The sequence below is a fragment of the Branchiostoma floridae genome, chromosome 4 (assembly GCF_000003815.2).
Source record: "Branchiostoma floridae strain S238N-H82 chromosome 4, Bfl_VNyyK, whole genome shotgun sequence".
Lineage (NCBI taxonomy): Eukaryota > Metazoa > Chordata > Leptocardii > Amphioxiformes > Branchiostomatidae > Branchiostoma > Branchiostoma floridae.
In genome coordinates, this window is record NC_049982.1 from 31,376,529 (window position 1) to 31,396,117 (window position 19,589).

At 41.3% G+C, this 19,589-nt stretch overlaps 2 protein-coding genes across 2 annotated transcripts in view; both read right to left on the reverse strand.

Moving 5' to 3' along the window:
* Nucleotides 1-3,677, reverse strand: part of LOC118413782 — a 23,054-nt gene extending 19,377 nt beyond the window's left edge. The window contains exons 1-4 of the mRNA XM_035817313.1: nucleotides 3,471-3,677; nucleotides 2,439-2,594; nucleotides 1,369-1,493; nucleotides 290-455 (exon numbers count right to left, since the gene is read on the reverse strand). Of these exons, the coding sequence (XP_035673206.1) occupies nucleotides 290-455; nucleotides 1,369-1,489 (287 nt within the window). The 5' untranslated portion in view covers nucleotides 1,490-1,493; nucleotides 2,439-2,594; nucleotides 3,471-3,677. The remainder of the gene's footprint in view (nucleotides 1-289; nucleotides 456-1,368; nucleotides 1,494-2,438; nucleotides 2,595-3,470) is intronic.
* Nucleotides 2,482-15,011, reverse strand: LOC118413783 (scavenger receptor cysteine-rich domain superfamily protein-like). Its single transcript, XM_035817314.1, has 6 exons — nucleotides 14,996-15,011; nucleotides 14,562-14,744; nucleotides 13,322-13,405; nucleotides 10,410-10,601; nucleotides 6,100-6,291; nucleotides 2,482-2,594 (listed from the first exon to the last, which is right to left on the reverse strand). Exons 1-6 carry the CDS (start codon nucleotides 15,009-15,011, stop codon nucleotides 2,482-2,484), a joined length of 780 nt encoding a protein of 259 aa, XP_035673207.1.
* Between the last annotated feature and the right edge of the window lie 4,578 nt (nucleotides 15,012-19,589).

Consider the following 19,589-nt stretch of genomic DNA (forward strand, 5'->3'; position numbering starts at 1 on the left):
CCGAAAATTTTCTCCATTGACGTAAGCATTAAGAGACCACTTCACAACGACCACCTGGCCAACACGACCGCCAAAAATTGGGGCCAAATTCCTGCCCATAACGACCGCGTCATTTTCAAATCTTGAGGTGTCATCGATTTTCAATAATAACTAGCACGAACTAGCCGAATTCGGCACAAAGTCGATTTTGTGCCGAATTCGGCTAGTTTGCGTCGGATTTTGACTACCATTACGATGTTATGTTTAACATAAAGATGGCTGCACATGCGTGTGAAGAAGATTTTCTTACCTTCTGATTCCACGTTGTTTCAGCGTTGACCCCCAGTAAACGTAGTTATCGTCCACCGCAATTCCGACTTTAGGCTCTTTAGTCTCTTCATAGAAGACAAGCATGTTATTGCCCAGCAGGTCTGAGCTGTAGATTCTGCTACCATCGCAGAAGTACAGTCGGTCCTCTGAAAGAGGTGAATACAATACATTTTTCTAGACTACACAGCAGGCTCTCTTGGCCTATTTTCCAATTGTTTTTGCTCGTAATACACTTTTGTTGGCCTTTTTTCTACGGTCGCCTGTACGGGCCGGCAATGCAAGCGACCCAATACAAAAAGGAATGACCAGAAAAGTGTATTATAAGCCACAAAAGACAAAAAAACAACCTGCTATGGAGGCTAACATTTTTCAAAGACACACACAGGTACAGCTACATGCAAAATTATTCACATTGTGGTTATGTTGGCAAAATGAGGTACATTACAACTGCAGACTATTATTATATCATGTATTTACACAAGGCTTGGTAAGAAAAAAATATTGTGTGCTAAAAAAACACCAGAGTGTGGGTTGCATGATTTTGCAACCTATTATTTTTGTGTACGTTGACTATGAAATTAAGTTTTTAAAAATAATTGTTTTTATCTAATAATAAAATAATTTTCTAATAATTACAGATCGTTAACAGATATCAATTGGCGCAAACAAGAGTTTGTAGTCTTTATCATTATGCACATGCATGAAAAACATAATTTCGTTGCAGTGGTATGTACCAAAGTGCTGTTCTTTCTCATGGAAAAATTATTAGGGGCAACAAAATCTTCGTTTAAAACGTCATCCATATGGCCAAAAAAATTAGACTTAGAATTCTTTCATGCCCATCTATCAATATTCGCTACAGTTCCCTTCAGTCTTAATTCATTAATGGCAATACAATGGAAAGTAACAATGCCAATTTAGCTAACCCTGAAACCTTAAGGGGGGAACAATTTTGCATGCGACTGTTGCATCATAGCTGAACTAGCATCAAAATAGTAATGCTGTGTAAAGTTTATGTTGTTATCAAAGTGAACATTTCACTATTGTCTGTTTTCTCACCTTTATAATCTATTGTAATGGCCCCGGGGGCATTCAGGTTCCTGATTAGGGTAGTCTGGTTGCTACCGTCCATCGCAGCACTGTCAACTCGGGCGTTACTGCCACGGCTCGTCCAGTACATCAGTCTATGAAAATACACCAGTATAGGAGTGGGTACCGGTACAGAAAGTTCAGGTCCAGGTCCGGTTCAGGTCCAGATGATCAGGTCCAGGTACGGACCTGAACCGGGACATGACTCAGTATGTGATAACTTTAGAAGGGGTGATACTCAAAACAATGGTCCATTTCGCTACAAAGAAATCTGTTTTGTGGAGTACTCGACTCCCTCTGGCGGTTTAAAGTCTAACTGCTTCTGTACGAGTGTTGACTGTAAAACTTGATAGAAATGTCTATAGAAATCCGGTCTACCGATTTTTTTTAGGTCCGGCTTTTCCGGACCGGTCCAATAAGAAAAAAACGGTTTTGTCACCCCTACACCAGTAATAAACATGAGGGAACAGAAAAAATTCTTATGCAAAAAGTGAAAATTAAAAATTAAGTAAGGACGACAAGTCCGTTTTATTTTCATGATTGATAACATGGATTTCTCCGATAACAATTTCAGGTTTGCAGTCCTCAGTTACAAATCTTTTATGGAAAATGCTGAACCCGTGACTGACAAAAAGAATCTTGCTTTTGATTGCAAAATGAGTTTGGTATGAAACCAATGGCTCGAATTTATGACTTCCCTTCGTATACATGTTTTAGACACTAACTGTGATCCATTCTCCTACGCAGAGACATTCAACGGCGCAAGCAAACCGCCTCTCAACCGTCACCATCAGTTCCTGACCGCCCTACTTATAGATATTAATGAGCTTACCCATATATATGCGAGACCCCTTTTTAAATCTGAAAGCCCAATTTTCTGATTCGCAGACAGGTGGTTTGTAACGACGCCCACAGGAACTGATGGAGACGGATGAGATAGCAGAGTACAGACAACAGGCGGTTTGCTTGCGCCGTGGATGTCTCTGCGTAGGAGACTGACTGTGATCATTTACAGGTCTATTTGATTACGACGAAATTACCCATTCCTGGGGTCCAGAGCAATCCCGCTAGGATATTCGACAGTCAGAAGTGTCTTGATGAAGGATCCATGATTCCGGCATACGCGGATTGTGCCTCTATGACTATGGCTGAGCCAATACACGTTCCCCCAGCGTGGTCCAACCTCAAGCCATAAGCTGAATTATGGAGAAAAATAAATATACTATCTAGATCTGTAAATAGTTTCATCAGGTTGGTAGATCAATCGAACAAAGTCTTCTTCGTTTCACAACTGTCGTCTTCATCAGTACAGAATGAAACAAATATTATCGGTGCATTATGAACTAGACAGAGTTGTTCATATTTGCACAGTAGTTGACATTGCACTGATAATAATATTTTTAATATTTGCTGTACGGATGAAGTCGACAGATGTTCGCCGAAATGTCTATTGGAGAATCAAAAGAAGGTCGTGAAACGAAGAAGACTTTGTTCGAAAAAATACTATCGTACGTATACATGAGTTGCTACAAGGGAAAAATTCAAGGAAGGACACCGTCTTAACATAACGTTCAGATTATACTTTCAGACATAACGTGACGTTTCAATGATTTCTGCGTATTTGTAACATTGAGGTTTCCCAGTAATTTTACAATACAATAGGTGCATCTTAAATATGTCACTGAATATTTATTTATTTTGGGTATTGGTGCATATATTTGAAATATAAGATACACTGTAACGCTAGTTCAGCTATATGCGTATTCGGGACAGGCTTTAAAGGGATGTTTTAGGTCAATGGATGATGGTTTCAAACTGCAAGCTTTTGAATACATTGCAGTTTATGAAATCTCCTCGATATGACAAAGGCTATTGGTTACTCCAATATCTAAAAATATTAATTATGGATAATTAATTGCAACTAATCACCGAATACATGGCAGCGCTGTACAAAGCGCGATAATCACATATTGTAGTTTGATATAACAACAGATATAGGTTACCCCGCGGATAAAGGTGAACAAGCGTTACACTGATGAACATTAACAAAGGGAGAGCGGAAAGGCACCCACAGGCATGTCTGGTTGCTACAATAGTCTCCATCATTTTTCCATCACGTCCAATCCTTCTGATGCCCCCGTAAGAAATGAAGTACACAAGTTCAGTTACAGGGTCGTAGTCCAGGGAGAAGACCCGGGGCAGTTTTGAAGCCGTGACCGTGACCTCTGACCCGTCGTATTCGAGAATACTCGCTGAATATGCGAGAGCAACCAGCAGGAAATATTCCCCTAATTGATATGATAAAAGGATGTTTTTAACACTTTTCATGTGACGTTTCAAATTCAAGGAAGTGATTTTTAAAGAATTTTATGCATGTATTTAATCGCAACTACAGACGCTAGAGTTCGGTGACCTCATAACTTTATAAGATATTTAGAGCTTTTGCAGATTTCATGCAAATAACTTACCAGTTATCTGCAGTTATCTTTCGTAGTGATTTACATAATGTAATGTAAATTATGCAAATTTGGATTTATTTTACATACCCAATGAGGAAATCTATATATACAGTGTTTTTTTGTAAATGTGTTTGGCTGTAGACAATCTGACGCTTGTATTAAAACTTGTACATTTGGTGTTGTGAATACCTAATCATGACAACAAACAACAAGAGTTCGGAGACCTCATACCTCCAAGAGATATTCTGATTATGCAAATAACTTTCACATTTGCATAATTAATGGTTATGTAGACCTTAAACTGTTGACAAGCCAATAATGTACTACATGTACATAGATGAATTTAAGGACACTTTCACATTAATTATGAAAGTTAGGGACTTATTTGCATTATTGGTAATTACTAATAGTCCAACTGCCGCAAACAACATATGTTACATGTATTTAAGTCATGTATTTAATGGAATTACAAAGCCCCCTACAGCACAGTAAGAAAAAGCCCGTTCAAACATTTTGCACTTAACCTTCCTTTTCTCGAACGCTAGCCTATTCACTGAGATTCATCAACAGCATCTTGAGTTATCTTGTTCACAACCAGTAAACGTACTTACAAAGCCAGCTACAGCAACATACTACTATATAAAAGTCAGCTAAACCGTTTTTGCACTTGACCTTCCTCTCCATAACCGCTACACACCTGCTAAATATCGTGGAAATTCCACAGCAGCTTCTCGAGTTATGCTGTCCAAAACCAAGCGCACAAAAATACAAAGCTCACTACCGTACCGTTACTGTGGGAAAACGTCAGGTAAACCATTTTCTAACTTGACCTACCTTTCTACAACAGCTATACACACCTACCAAAATCACAAAGTTCCATCCACAATTTCTCGAGTTATATGCTGTTGACCTACATACAGATCCATCATAACCGGAAATATACTCTTCTTGGCCAAGGTAATAAACTTAAACAGCAATATGAGTTAGTGTCGATTACATATTAAGGATAGGAACAACATTGTAAATAAATGGTAAATCTATAAACAGAAGTAACTTCAAATTAAGTACATACAAATAGAGTGTTTAATAGTTAATAGACGACCACCTACCTGTACTACTTGTACAAACCACACCTACATCTTGGGTATGATCACAGTCGTGGATCCCCAACCCTGGGTACGAGCACTTAAACAGGCTACTCTCGTTCCCATCACATCTTACGTCATCCATAAAGATCTCTCCTTGTCCTTTTAGACGTATGATGATGAAGAAAAGTAAATACAAAAGCATTAGAAGAGATGCAGATGGAATTCACATAGTAATTAGCAATGCGTGAAAATGCAAAGTTGCATTTACCAATAACCGTAAATGACAGGCAATGGTAGCATATAGCACTTAATGTTTTGAGACAAAGATTATCAGACCTATTTGGGCAAACATTACTAGACGTTTTTTGGTGTATTGCTAGACAGATGTATGACATACATGGGTATAGTAATAGCTTGAATGGTGCATGCATATGTAATTAGATATGGAGAGCTCACCCCACACAAAAATAGAGAAACATGCATACATTACTGAGGGTTTGCACTTCTTCCATTGAGGTTGTGGCTAATGACAAGTTTCATATTTTCTTCTTTTCTCTGATTCTGGTAGAAATCTGTTTTTGGAAGACTTCTAGCTGGCGAAAGCTCGGTAATATTGTTTGACTTGTTTCAGAAAGCTTGTTTCTTTCATCCTCATAATGAGGGCAGTTACAAGTACAATTTATGTTCTATCGCATCCGTTTCACAATATTTGCACAGTACAGCGCACTAGCGACGTAGAATCAAAGCAACTGCGCTAATTTGGGACACAAAAAAGACAGTTTCGTTCTTTTTGGCCGGCAGTATGATGTCTTTATACAAGCTCTTGTTGGTTAATTCCTACTGATTCTGACGATTTGTTTGGCGTATTTTGGATGCAACATGTGTTGCATTTTGAACTTTTTCCCTTTTAGCCGACTTGGGCTTTGCAAGTATGGGGTGCTGTATACAATAGCGCTAATGGGAAACGGTTTTGGATTTCAGATAGAATTCTTGGCAACTAGCCGATTTTTGCGCCAAAAGCGCATTGCAAATAGCTTGTTTCCACCGTATTTCCCATGAACTGGCAGCTTTTTGTAAAGAACACATTTTATACGTCATATCAAAAAAAGTAAGAAAATAACAGAAAAAAACATAAGGGTACCAGTAAATCTTACCTTGGCCGAAAAAGGCATCATTACGAACTGCCTGAGCACTTGGGAAGCCCAGCATTCTACAAACAACGTCTGCATCCCTCATGTCAAAATAGTCCTGACAAACCGTCCCCCAGGTCAAACCGCCGTCTTGCCTGACCTCCACACGTCCTTCGTCTGGCCCGGAACCTCCAGTAAGGCGTATTCTGATGGTATCTAAACATGTAAATTGTATTTTTGTTACGCCATGTTAATTTGATTATATTAAGGATGAGAGCGCATCAATTTTCGGCCGTTACCCCCCCCAAAAAGTTTTTAGGCATACTGCAAGCGCCTCAAAGCAGCTATAAAATAAGGAAATATATGCCGTAGATTGCAACATAATGTCACAGAATATTTATCAAATCCACATGGCATTACCTGATAAGCTAGTTAGACTAAACAGGTGAATTTTAACGCGTACATGAACAATGATCAGCATCACCAATCAATTTAAAGGTAAAGCAAATAGATTATTGCTTGTGATGCTGGACATACCATGTGTTCATTCGGCTTTTTGGTTTTATACATGGCCCTGAGTTTTCTCAGACAGATAGCAAAAACTCTAGTATTGTAAAGCTTGTCTTTCAATAAGCAAGTATCATAAAAGAATGTCCAGGATACAATTTTTCTGGTGTATTATTGCAGCAAATAGGTACTCAATCTAAGTAATGAGGCTGTACATGTTTTACATGCTCGAGGCACCTCCTCGAACACAGGACCCTCATTTAACATCCCTCCTGAAAGACAAATGTAACCCCTATGTTCGAGCCGAGCCGACCCTGGGATCGCACTCAGACCCACAGATCAATGGAATTGGATCCAGATGACCGAACAGGGGAGTTGCTTAACCTCTTAGCCACAGGGCAATGACCCTAATTGACGCAGCCGCAGAAGGCCCAATTTGAGTCCACAGTATTTTAGCCTGTTTTCGACTTGTAGCAGGAAAATAAAAGAAACATTTCTTATTGGTGAGACAGTGTAGGGTGCAGACGTTCAGATTAAGCAAAAAAATAAGGTTTGGGTTAATTTTTAGGCCTATGCTGACCCCTAATTTGACGTCATGAGAATCCAAGATGGCGGCATATGTAGGGCTGCGGTAACTCTCGCTGGTTGGAATTTTTAAAGATCAGACTTTTGGACACTTAAGATAGCGGGCTGCTGTGTGGGGTGAGTTCTCATGTTGACGGATGAGATTACGACACCATGAACCTATTTTTACATTATCGCCAATACAGATTTCCATTGGTGTTCACTGGCCCGCAGAGACATGCCATGATTTGACAACAAACGGAATATGTATCTGTACCGCAAACAACTCCGACATGTTGGGTACAGTCACGAATCCGCCACCCTCCGTGCGAGCAGTTGAACAGGCTGTCCTCCGTCCCATCACAGCGCAGGCCATCCATGTAGATTGGCGCTGCTCCGAAATCTAAAAAGAATACTATGTTTTAGTCGATAAAACGGATGTAGTAACCTGACAAATGGTATATTGACTGGTTTCCAATAAACATCATCACCCTTTTCGTTTTCTGATATTGTTTTTTTTTTGCATATATTTGCTCATTTTACTACTTCTTTGTACGGTTTTTATATGTTAGAAAGCGTTAATCTCGAAGCAGATCCTATGGTAGCATAAGATAGTATCAAAAGCTGTCAGAGGAGTAAAGCCGGCTTGGGAGTGTGTTTTGCTACAAGGCAACTGACACCTTTCGGCTGACTACACTCCTTGGCCAGTTTGGTACTGTCTTGTGCCATTGTAGGATCCGCTTGGAGACTAGAAAACGTTTCTCTCTTTTGTGACAACAAATAAAAATTGATGCGCACGCGGAGGTCACCCATATATATTCAAATCAACATGATCTCACTTGTATACGTGAATCCTACCATTAGAAAAATATTTATCCGCATCACGGACTTGTTGGGAACTTGGGTAGCCAAACATTCTACATACAACGTCTGCATCATTCAGGTCGAATTGGTTGTGACATATTCTCCCCCATCTGAAACTGTCAGTCGGTCGGACCTCCACACGCCCTTCGTGCGGGCCGGAACCTCCGACAAGACGGATTCTACTGGAATCTAGAAAAGAAATGTACATTTTGATGATACAAAAATACGTTTGTGTCATCCAGGATATAATTGAAACATGTAGTTAAAAATATTATGTTATGTTATGTTATGTTATGTTATGTTATGTTATGTTATGTTATGTTATGTTATGTTATTTTATGTTATGTTATGTTATGTTATGAACAGCATCCACTGTTTTTCATCAGTAATTGAAATTATTATAGATTGCAGATTTTCATTTACTGATGAAAAACAGTGGATATTGTTTGAAACGTCTGATAAATTATATATTTATTTCCAGCAGTGAGGACTGATTTAACAACATGTTTTATACTTTTATATTGGTGAGTATTGCTAAATGCCCTCCTAACTGATGAAGTAAGTAAAATATTAAGTTTTTTTTTGGTCAATAACTATTACTTTGAATATCTTTGATTTTTTTTAAACCCAGACTATGATCCATTATTTCATGTTGACCTCTGAACTTTCCTCCCCACTTTAAGTTATAGCTGAATAATTGTTTTTATAGTTATAAAAATTTATAGTTATATACATATATATATTTAAACATACTTGTAAAACAGACAACAGCTACATCTTGGGCATGGACACAGTTGTGAATGGTCCATCCTGGGTACGAGCAGTCGAACATGCTGCTCTCGTTCCCAGCACATTGTAGGTCATCCATATATATAGGACCTGTTCCTATTTTGGAACAGCACTAATTAGTACTTCACCATATATTGATCATCAAAACATAATATATGGTTAATGGTTTAACTTTATATAAGGTACATCCGTCAAAATTTTCATCAGGTTGATACATTCTCCTACGCAGGGACATCCAACGGCGAAACCGCCTCTTTTGATGTACCCTGCTCTTTCAACTGACACTCTTAGTTCCTGTGAAGCCCCCCCACCCCAACCAGCTGTCAGCCAATCAGAGAATAGGCCTTATAGTTTTTAAATGGGGTCTTGCATATATAAGGGTAAGCTCATTAATGTTTATAAGCAGGGTGGTCAAACGAGCAAGGTATATCCAGACAGGCGGTTTCGCTGTTGGATGTCCCGGCGTAGGAGGATGGTACTTTGAATGAATAAAGAGACTCATTTTCTTTCACAACCCTTACTTTATTTGAACGGACACATCGGTGATCGTCTGTCACCACCTTTAGGAAAATTCTTGTTCACGTTGTACTTGTTTATAGCCAAACGCACTTACTTACAAAGCTCCCTGGGTACCAGTAGGAAAACGCCAGGTACACCATTTTCAAACTTGACCTTCCTTTTTGAGATCCCAACCTATCCACCAAAGATCATTAATCTTCATCAGCAACATCTCGAGCTATGTTGTTCACAGACAAACTCACTTACGTACAAAGCTACCTGGGGACCAGTAGGAAAACGCCAGGTAGACCATTTTCGTACTTAACCTTTTTTTGCGACTACGCCTATCTACCAAATATCATTAATATTCATCAACAACATCTCGAGTTATGTTGTTTACAGCCAAACTCACTTACGTACAAAGCTACCCGGGCACCAGTAGGAAAACGCCAGGTACACCATTTTCGAACTTGACCTTCCTTTTTGTGACCCCTACCCATCCACCAAAGATCATTAATCTTCATCAATAACATCTCGAGTTATGTTGTTCACAGCCAAATTCACTTACGTACAAAGCTACCTGGGGACCAGTAGGAAACGCCAGGTAGACCATTTTCGTACTTGACCTTTTTTTGCGACTACGCCTATCCACCAAATATCATTATTATTCATCAACAACATCTCGAGTTATGTTGTTTACAGCCAAACGCACTTAGGTACAAAGCTACTTGGGGACCAGTAAAAACACCAGAAACACCATTTTCGAACTTGACCTACCTTTCTACAACTGCCGCACACCTACCAAATATCATCAACGTCCATTTACAACTTTTTTTTATTTATTTGCTGTTACATATAGACCCAAAAATTCCTGGCTCAACTTTTTCCATAACGTTCAACCTTCCGAGATTCTGGCAAAGGCATATAATGTATTGTATTTGCAGCCAGTAGCTATCCAATGTGTTGAGTAATGAGGCTGATTAATGTTGTTGAGGCGCCTCCTCGAGCACCGGACCCCGTTTTACGTCCCTCCCGGAAGACGATTTAGTGGAATTATTGGCCTGGCTGAGCGCCACACGGCCGTAGATATATATATATATACATTATCTTACCTTGGCCGAAGTTGGCATCAGTGCGAACCTGGTAAGCCTTTGGATAGCCCAGCATTCTGCAAACAACGTCTGCGTCCCTCATGTCAAACTGGTCCTGACACACCGTGCCCCATGTGAAACTGTTGTCCGGCCGGACCTCCACACGCCCTTCGTTTTCACTGGAACCTCCGACAAGACGTACTCTGCTAGGATCTGAACATTTATCTTAGGTATCAACGCTAGTTCACCTTTATCCGTAGGGTAACCTATATCCGTTGTAGGTAAAAATAGGGTATGTGGGGATCGTTAAGTCGATGGAAGGAAATTTCACATTGAAATATACTTAAAATGTTGACATTTCGTTGACCTGAAATCCCTGACTCTTGTCGTTGACCTGAAATCCCTAAATACCCATTGTTTTTAAAACAGCGAATCTAGGTTACCGCATGGATTAAGGTGAGTTAGCGTGAACGCTAGTCCACCTTTTTCCGGGTTTCTTCTAGGGTAACCTATATCCAAAACAGGATATTTAGGGATAGCAAATCGACGGAAGGTGCAACATTTTGCATGTAAACTGCAATATTCACAAAATATTGAAAGTTGACGCCACCGTCCGATGACATGATGTCCCTAAATACACTAAAAACAAAAACAAGTGCTTTTAAAAAAGCTGGCATTTTGCCAATGTTTGCGTGTGTGAACGTTTTTTTGTCTTTCGCCGCGCTTCCGCGGCGAAAGGCAATCAGACCGATATTAGATTTCTGTCCGTCTGTCCGTCCGTCCGTCCGTCCGGGTCGACCATGCCATACCGTGCTAGCGAGATATTCTACCCTGTAGATTCGACGGTATGTAACGTTATGACATACGTATCGGCCTACCATGAATGTGCTGCTTGGTTTGCGGTCCATGCCATATCGTGCTAGCGAGATATTCTACCCTGCAGATTCGACGGTATGTAACGTTATGACATACGTATCGGCCTACCATGAATGTGCTGCTTGGTTTCTGTATGGCTTATAAGCAGGAATTTGCAGAGACGGATGTGAACGGTGAGGATTTCTTCGTAAGATTGTATACAATTTATAAACTAACATGTTCGCTGTTTGGTTATAATAAAACAGACATTGTAGAGAACAGTTTGACATGTCATTTACTTTGTTTTATGGAAAATCACCGCTACAAAATCTAGAATTGTGTAAGATGCGTGCGCCGCATCTGACATGGTGTGGGAGGGGGGCGTATTCGGAAATTTCTTACTCTAAGAAATTTCAGGCTATTTTCGTGTAACAAACTTCTTTCAGCAAAATAGTAGCCCTCGGATGCGTTGAAAATAGAATTACCCACATTTAATTTATAATTTCGAAAGGGAAGATTCTGACCGAGCTCGACGGAGTGAGTCTGACGCGTGACGTCACGACTCCGTCAAGTAAAAGCATAATTGCGTTACTAAAAGAAACGAAACGTTCCATTAAACATACCACGGACCTGTTTTAGTTTAAAATATCTACCTTTCACATGATCTTGCCATTAAAAAAAATATTTCCATTACTGTATATGCCATGTTAATATTTTATGTTCAGTTGTTTATGGTGACAATACTTTGTTTGTTCTTGCAGAAATTCAGGACACATCTACTGATAAATTTGATTACTACAGTGCACTTTCATAAAACCCTGTTGTACTGTAACAGAGCCGTTCTTAACAGCGAAACAATCCGAATAAAGTTAACATCATTCATGCAGTTGTGTTATTATACAGTTCAAGTAAAATATACTCTGTGAGAACCACTACCTTACTAAACAGTTATATAACCTAGCACTTGACCAAACTGTGCCAGAGCTGCCAACGTTGCAGACTTGGCACCCACGCTTGACCAAACTATGCCAAACAATTTTACCTACACAATATAAGTAAGCGAAAGACTAGCTTTTTTCAGAAGCTCTTGTTTTTCTAGTTATTAGAATGTCATATAAATAGAACAGAGTAACTAAACCTGATATTGGCGCATGGAGAGATTCACATATGTGCCTGAACTGCAGCAGATCTAGACGCCACCTGTTAAAATTTGCGTGAATTGCAGCAAATTTCACTACACATTGCCTGTTTTTGAGTGAGCTCTGTTGCGGGGCATTTTTAAGTTGTTTTTTTTTTAATTTTTATTTCTATTCGGCAAAAAAACGAAGCGGCGAATCCGTTAACCAAAGAAATAAATTGGTGTGGCCAAATGGATGTAAAAATTAGTATCTTAATGGATGTAAAAAAGAAAACAAAGTTGAAAAAAATCTACCTCCCCGGATTCGAACCGGGTGCATTGGTTTAGAATGCGTAAACTTTACCACTGCGCTAGTGCGAACATGTTGAAGTGCCTGTTTTAACAGGTATACAAATGTTTGGCATGGATTGAACAGGTCCGTTCATCTCAACATCACAACGGCGACTACACTGGCCAGAAGGCATTTTGCGACTGCATCACTGCAAGTCGCAAAATGCAAAAATGGATATACGTTAACACGCGATGAAAGGTGAACTAGCGTTATATGTATAATGGGAGTTGGTAGTAGGAAGAAGGAGTTGCATACCCAAGAGAGACATAATATTTTAAGTGCTACGGCAGCTGAAGCTTGTAAAAACAAGCAAAGGTAGAAAAAAGTGTCAATTTTCTTGTTGCGGTAGACAGTTTTCATTCTAGTTTGCTGTACTTGTCTTGAATTTTTCTGCCAGTTCATTCTAGTGACGCTGAAGAAGAGTGATGGATGTCATTCGAAACGTCCGATAGTAAATATCCGTTTTTTCATCCAGTTGTAGAGATCGAATTGAATTTTAATATTATTTACCTGACTGTCTAACCTTCATGAACGTAACAAAATACTTCCTCAACATACCGCATGCAACGCCGACATCATGAATATGACGACAGTTGTAGATCCCCCAACCTGCGTACGAGCAGTTGAACAGGCTACTCTCGTTCCCAGCACATTGTAAGTCATCCATGAAGATCGGCCCGTTTCCTTGATTTTCTTTCACGACAGATCACAACAGTATTAATCATTACTGACTGAAGGTGACCAGCCATTACAATAACTAAGGGCATTACATAGCCTTAAAAGATTTAATGGTTCTTGGTGGGAGACCAATGTGCAGATGTTGGCACATTGGCGCACCAAATCCGTAGCGTGTTTTATGGCATACAATTAGACAGATTAGCCGAAGAGGCTCGGTGGGCGTCACTCCACCGTAAGGGAAACTCGCGTAAAGTGCCTTTCCCAAGGGCACAGCGTCGGGGCATGCTGGGTATCGAATTAAGAACTTTTCGATTTAGAACCGAACCCTCTACCAGTCACGTCACACTAACGACACCTTGCGAGAATATGCCAAAACGCCTTGAGGCACACGTGTTTCAGTTTAGTGTATACATTCCTTCATCAAATAAACGAAGGATTATTATGAAAAATACTTGACATGATTGTGCTGATCATTTTGTTTTCATTATGCCATTATCGGTTACATCAATAATTATATCAATAGTTTATCGCATCACTGTAAATACAGAAACTTTCGCGGTGGTTTAATGTTTGCGGTATTCACGGTGGCCGCTTCACCGCGAATTTAAAACCACCATGGCAATATGAGACTACAGTGCATCGTTCTACCGCGAATTTATAACCACCGCGAAAAGTCCTTTTTCCCGCTATCGCGAAATTAAATCCCCGCAAACTTAAATGCATTTACAGTATCACATCATCGGCCAAAGCGCCAAGTTGTGTACCTGTTTCACTTTTTTAGCGAAATTGTTTTTCGAAAGATAAATGTTTACGAGTACCTATTATTGGAAAGGGGGGACTAGAAGTTTTACACATGGGACAACAGCATCCTCCTATGCAGTGACATCCAACAGCGAAAACGCCTTTCTGGATGTACCCTGCTCTTTCAACCGTCACTCCTAGTTCCTGTGGACGTCCTTTCTAAACCAACTGTCAGCCAATCAGAGAATAGGCCTTTCATTTTTCAAAAGGGGGCTCGCATATATAATGGTAAGCTCATTAATATTTATAAGCAGGGCGGTCAGGAACTAATAAGGTTGACGGTTAAGAAAGCAGGGTACATCCAGACAGGCTTTCTTCGCTGTTGGATGTCCCTGCGTAGGAGGATGGGCAACAGAAGATAAAATTTAACCTTCGGCAAGTTCATTAAATCCGCTGGCTCTGAGATAGCCCAACATTCTGCAAACAACGTCAGCGTCCCTCATGTCGAAATGGGTGTCGCAAACTGTGCCCCAGGTGAAACTGTCTTCCGGCCGGACCTCCACACGCCCTTCGTTCGGACCGGAACCTCCGACCAGACGGATTCTACCCACGGCTGTTAAGAATACAGTGGAAAATGAAACACATCTTATTTGTGAATGTGCCCAAGTCGATGCCGAAAGAAAAAGACTATTTGAAAAAGTGGCCAAACATCACACCAATATTTTCATTGTTAAAAACGTCACAAAAGATTCTCGTCCTACTAAGATCATTGAATCAATCTATCATAGAATACATGAGGCATTTCATTTTCAACTGTCTTCATCGACCATAATTATTCATTTCATGTATCTAGTCTTTCTTTACTTGCAATCAGCCCCATGGGCATGAATTTGCAATAAACATTATCATTCTGGTTAAGTAATGGACATGAGCTTCATATGTATACTTTGAAATGTGACTCTTTTTATTTCTAATGTTTCTTCTATTTCTCCTGTCAATTCTTCGGATCGATTCGTTTCTGTTCTATTGGATCAATTGTGCAATATATCCCAGGGATAATGGGCCAATGTACCCACACATTTTTTTCTTTCTTTTTTTTAGGATTTTATTAAGAATTTGTTGGCCTTTTTTAGACCAAAACGCATATTCTCCCACTCTCCCACCCCCGCACCCTAGTATTAGAACTACACATGACCCAAAACATGGTATAGGGCTGCATTAGACATTTATTCCAAGGAACCATGCATTAATTTTTTGCGGCTTTAACCACTTCAAAATTATTTATTGGTTATAGCAGATCACCAGGTGTTATGACACCATATACACTTTGGGGCAGGTCATCAACACTTAATTAGCCTCTATTGTACTTCGCTTCAGGAACCAAAATATTCTAACAATAACGTCAATGATTTGTGTATTACGTTTATGAAGGTTACACACCAAGGAAAACAATACTTCAAACCAGTTCATTTCAATCTGTACAACTGGATAACCTTCCGAGATCGCTTTCGCACGCTTTGAGTGACATCCATCACTCTTCTAGACTTGATTAGTTCTGCCAGACCTGTGGAAGACTGATGTATGTCAATCAAAACGTCTGGAAGTGATCTCCAAATCGTATCCGATTGTAGAGACTGATCTGTTACAATATAGAGTCAAGGGTTCCAGGGTGCTTCTACAGATTATTTTTCAGTGGTGCCTAAGCATTTGCACGAACCCCATGTGATTCGTAAGAATATTTTGAGATACGCACGAATCACTATGAGAAAACGCACGAACCTTATGAAAATATATAATCACATGAATCACTATGCGAAATCGTACAAACCTTATGAAAATCACACGAATCACTATGCGAAATGTACGAACCTTATGCAATTTGCACGAACCTTATGCGAATGACGCAATGTCACGTGACCCGGCGGTGGTCGGCCGGTTTCGCATAATGTTCGTGCAAATCGCATAAGGTTCGTGTGCGTCACATAGTGATTCGTGCGAATCACATAAGGTTCGTACGTTTTCGCATAGTGATTCGAGGGATTTTCATAAGGTTCGTGCGTTTTCACATAGTGATTCGTGCGTATCACATAATGTTCGTACGGATCTCATAGGGTTCGTGGAAATGTCTAGGCACCCCTGTTATAGGAGTTTCAAGATCATGGTTACTTTTACAAATCGGTGTAGCATCGCTCCATGTCCCATTTGTCCTACAGGTGATGTTGGCAGTCCCCCACAGCTGGTACCCTGTGATACAGGTGTACCTGACTGTCTGTCCTGATGTAAAGTTACTGTTGTTATCCCTGTTCCCGTTGAAAGGCACGCCAGGATCCCAGCAATGGCCTTCAGCATTGCCTGAAGCAAAATATAAGAATATCCTATATATAAAAAAGGGACAGGTTCTTTATTGCCTTTGACGAGAAGGGTTTGATTTAGGTTAAGCAGCTGTGGCTGTAGGTGTTCATATAGGTCAATCAGCATAACTCCAGAAGCTTTGGATGGATTTTCATTATATTTGTTATTTGAGTAGCGGTTGCAAAAAGGAAGGTCCAGTTCGAAAGCGGTTGACCTGGCATTTTCAGTCGGTACTGCAGCGGACTGAGTGTGTGTCCGTTTATTTGCGGAGAGCATAACTCCAGAAGCTGAGAATGGTTTTGCAAGATACTTGGTAGATATGTAGAGGTTGGAAAAAGGAAGGTCAAGTACGATAATGCCTCCTAGCGGCAAGTTGCGGTACTGCAGTGGAGCTTGGAGATCAAACTTTCTGCAAGAGCTAGGTTCCTGATTTAGTAGTAAATAGGTCAGGGAGTAAGTAGTGTAAGTTTGGACCACCTAGCAAATTGCAGCGAGCGTTTTCGTTTTGAGATTTAGACATGTATAGCGAAGGAATTGACGTACCGTCATAATATTTGGTATTTAGATATCTTGGGTGATGCTTTACATAAATAGATACTTGACGAGTTTAGCCTTGTACTTTCCTCCTGCAAATCTGATATTGCTGTCGTAACTGAGACGTGGTTTTCTGAGGAACTGCCAGAGGAAGTAACAGCTATTGACGGCTACAGTTTGTTCCGCAAAGACCGTCAAGGAAAGAGAGGCGGCGGAGTAGCTGTTTATGTAAGGAACTCTATAACAGCGAAACCTGCCAACGTCGTCGTACCTGCTGAACTGGAATGTGTATGGATACACCTCCGTCCTCCTTGCCTCCCTCGAGAGGTCACATCTATTGCACTCTGTGCGGTGTACAACCCTCCAGCGTCACCCAATGAGAACGCGTTACTCGACCACCTGTCGCAATCGATGGACGCAACAAGAAACTCCCACCCAGACATTGGTTTCCTAGTGTTAGGTGACCTGAATCGCCTAGACTCCAGCCACCTTTGCCGAAACCATTCGTTGCAACAGGTTGTAGATATCCCCACGCGTGGCAACGCAGTCTTAGACCAGATACTGACAAACAACTGTGTTTTACTATCCGGAGAACGTAGACAGCTGCCAAACAACAAGCGAAAGAAAGTGGTGCGGCCAATGCGCGACTCCGATCTCAGGGCCTTTGGTTCCTGGATAACATCACATACCTGGGATGAAGTCTTTCAGGCAACCAGCACTGAGAATAAGTGCACTACCTTCTACGAAACTTTGAACCGGGCCATTGAAAAGTTCCTTCCAACTAAAACTGTGCGCCTTCACTGTAGGGACAAACCTTGGGTAACGCCAATCATAAAGTCGTTGATTTTCAAACGACAGCAGGCTTTCATCAAGGGGAACACATGCCTATGGAAACGCTACAGGAACAAGATAGTGCGAGAGATCTCCCTGACTAAGAAGAAGCACTACCATGACAAGATAAAACATCTTAAGTCTGCAGATCCAAAGAAATGGTATCAAAACATCAAACAAATGGCAAATATACGCAGTGACACCTCCGCCATTGAAGTTCCTGGCCTGGATCCCGCCTCAACCCAGACTGTTGCCAACGCCATCAACAAACACCTGGCTTCTGCGTCCCAGTTGTTCCCGCCGTTATCCCTGGAGGATTTACCATCGTTCCTGCCTGCCCCTGGTCCTCCCCCTCAAGTCACGGTGTGGGACATGTACCACCGGCTCCACAGAGTAAAGCTGGGCAAGGCTTCTGGGGTGGACGGCATTTCTGCGCGGTTGGTGCGAGAATTCGCCTTTGAACTCAGTCTGCCCGTTAGTGACATCTTCAACTCGTCTCTCCAGGAAGGGTATGTGCCCTCGGTGTGGAAGATGGCTGATGTCGTACCTGTTCCGAAGGAGAAACCAGCACGTCTTGAAAAGCTCCGCCCGATATCCCTGACACCCATCTTCGCCAAGGTCTGCGAGGGTTTTGTCACGGATTGGTGTTTAAGCGACATACTACCAGCTATAGACCCCCGTCAGTATGGATCGCTCAAGGGCAAATCCACCACGCATTATCTAACCAGCCTAATGCATTACTTGGCAAGTACAACAGATAAGCCTGGCTTCTGTAACACCCTCGTCCTGACTGACTTCACACGCGCTTTTGATCGTGTGCACCACCTGACCGCAGTCTCCAAACTTCTGGACCTAGGCGTCAGACGTTCCATCATTCCCTGGGTATGCGCCTTTCTATCGAATCGTCAACAGCGCGTGAAGTACCGACAAGTTGTGTCCGACTGGGAAACGCTTACTTGTGGCGTACCGCAAGGAACCAAGTTGGGTCCCCTGGTGTTTCTCGCGCTCATAAATGACGCATCACCGGTGAGTGAAGACTCAGCCGAGACTTGGAAGTATGTTGATGACATGTCGTTGTCGGAGGCAAGGCACGTTACACATGACTCCACGGTGCAAACTGACGTGGATAATCTCGTTCATTGGACAGAAGCCAACTACATGCAACTGAACCCCTCCAAGTGCATAGTACTGCTCATATGCTTCATGCGAAACCCTCCTCCCCCACCTGTAGTGACTGTTAAGTCAACAACACTTGAAGTCGTTGAATTCGCGAAGATACTAGGGGTGATCTTTCAAGCTAACCTTAAGTGGGACATCCACGTCAACATGATGGTCAGCAAAGGCAGCCGCAGGCTGTACCTGTTACGGGTATTGAAGAGACATGGTCTGGACTCTAGTGACTTGACATTAGTGTTCTGTGGATTTATAAGACCAATCTTAGAATACGCATGTCCGGTATGGCACCCTGGAATCACTAGTGCCCAGTCTAGGGCCATAGAGAACGTACAAAAAAAGAGCTTGCCGCATGATTCTAGGTTCCACCTATGTTAGTTACGACATGGCTCTAGACCAGTTGTCCCTTCCGTCTCTGTGCAACAGACGGCACGAACTCTGTACAAAGTTTGGTACCTCTTTGCTGAGCTCCTCGTCTTTCTCAAAATGGCTACCGCCAAACCGTGTGAGCCTGCATGGCAGAAACCTCAGGTCTAAACACCAGATAACACAATTCCACTGTAGAACG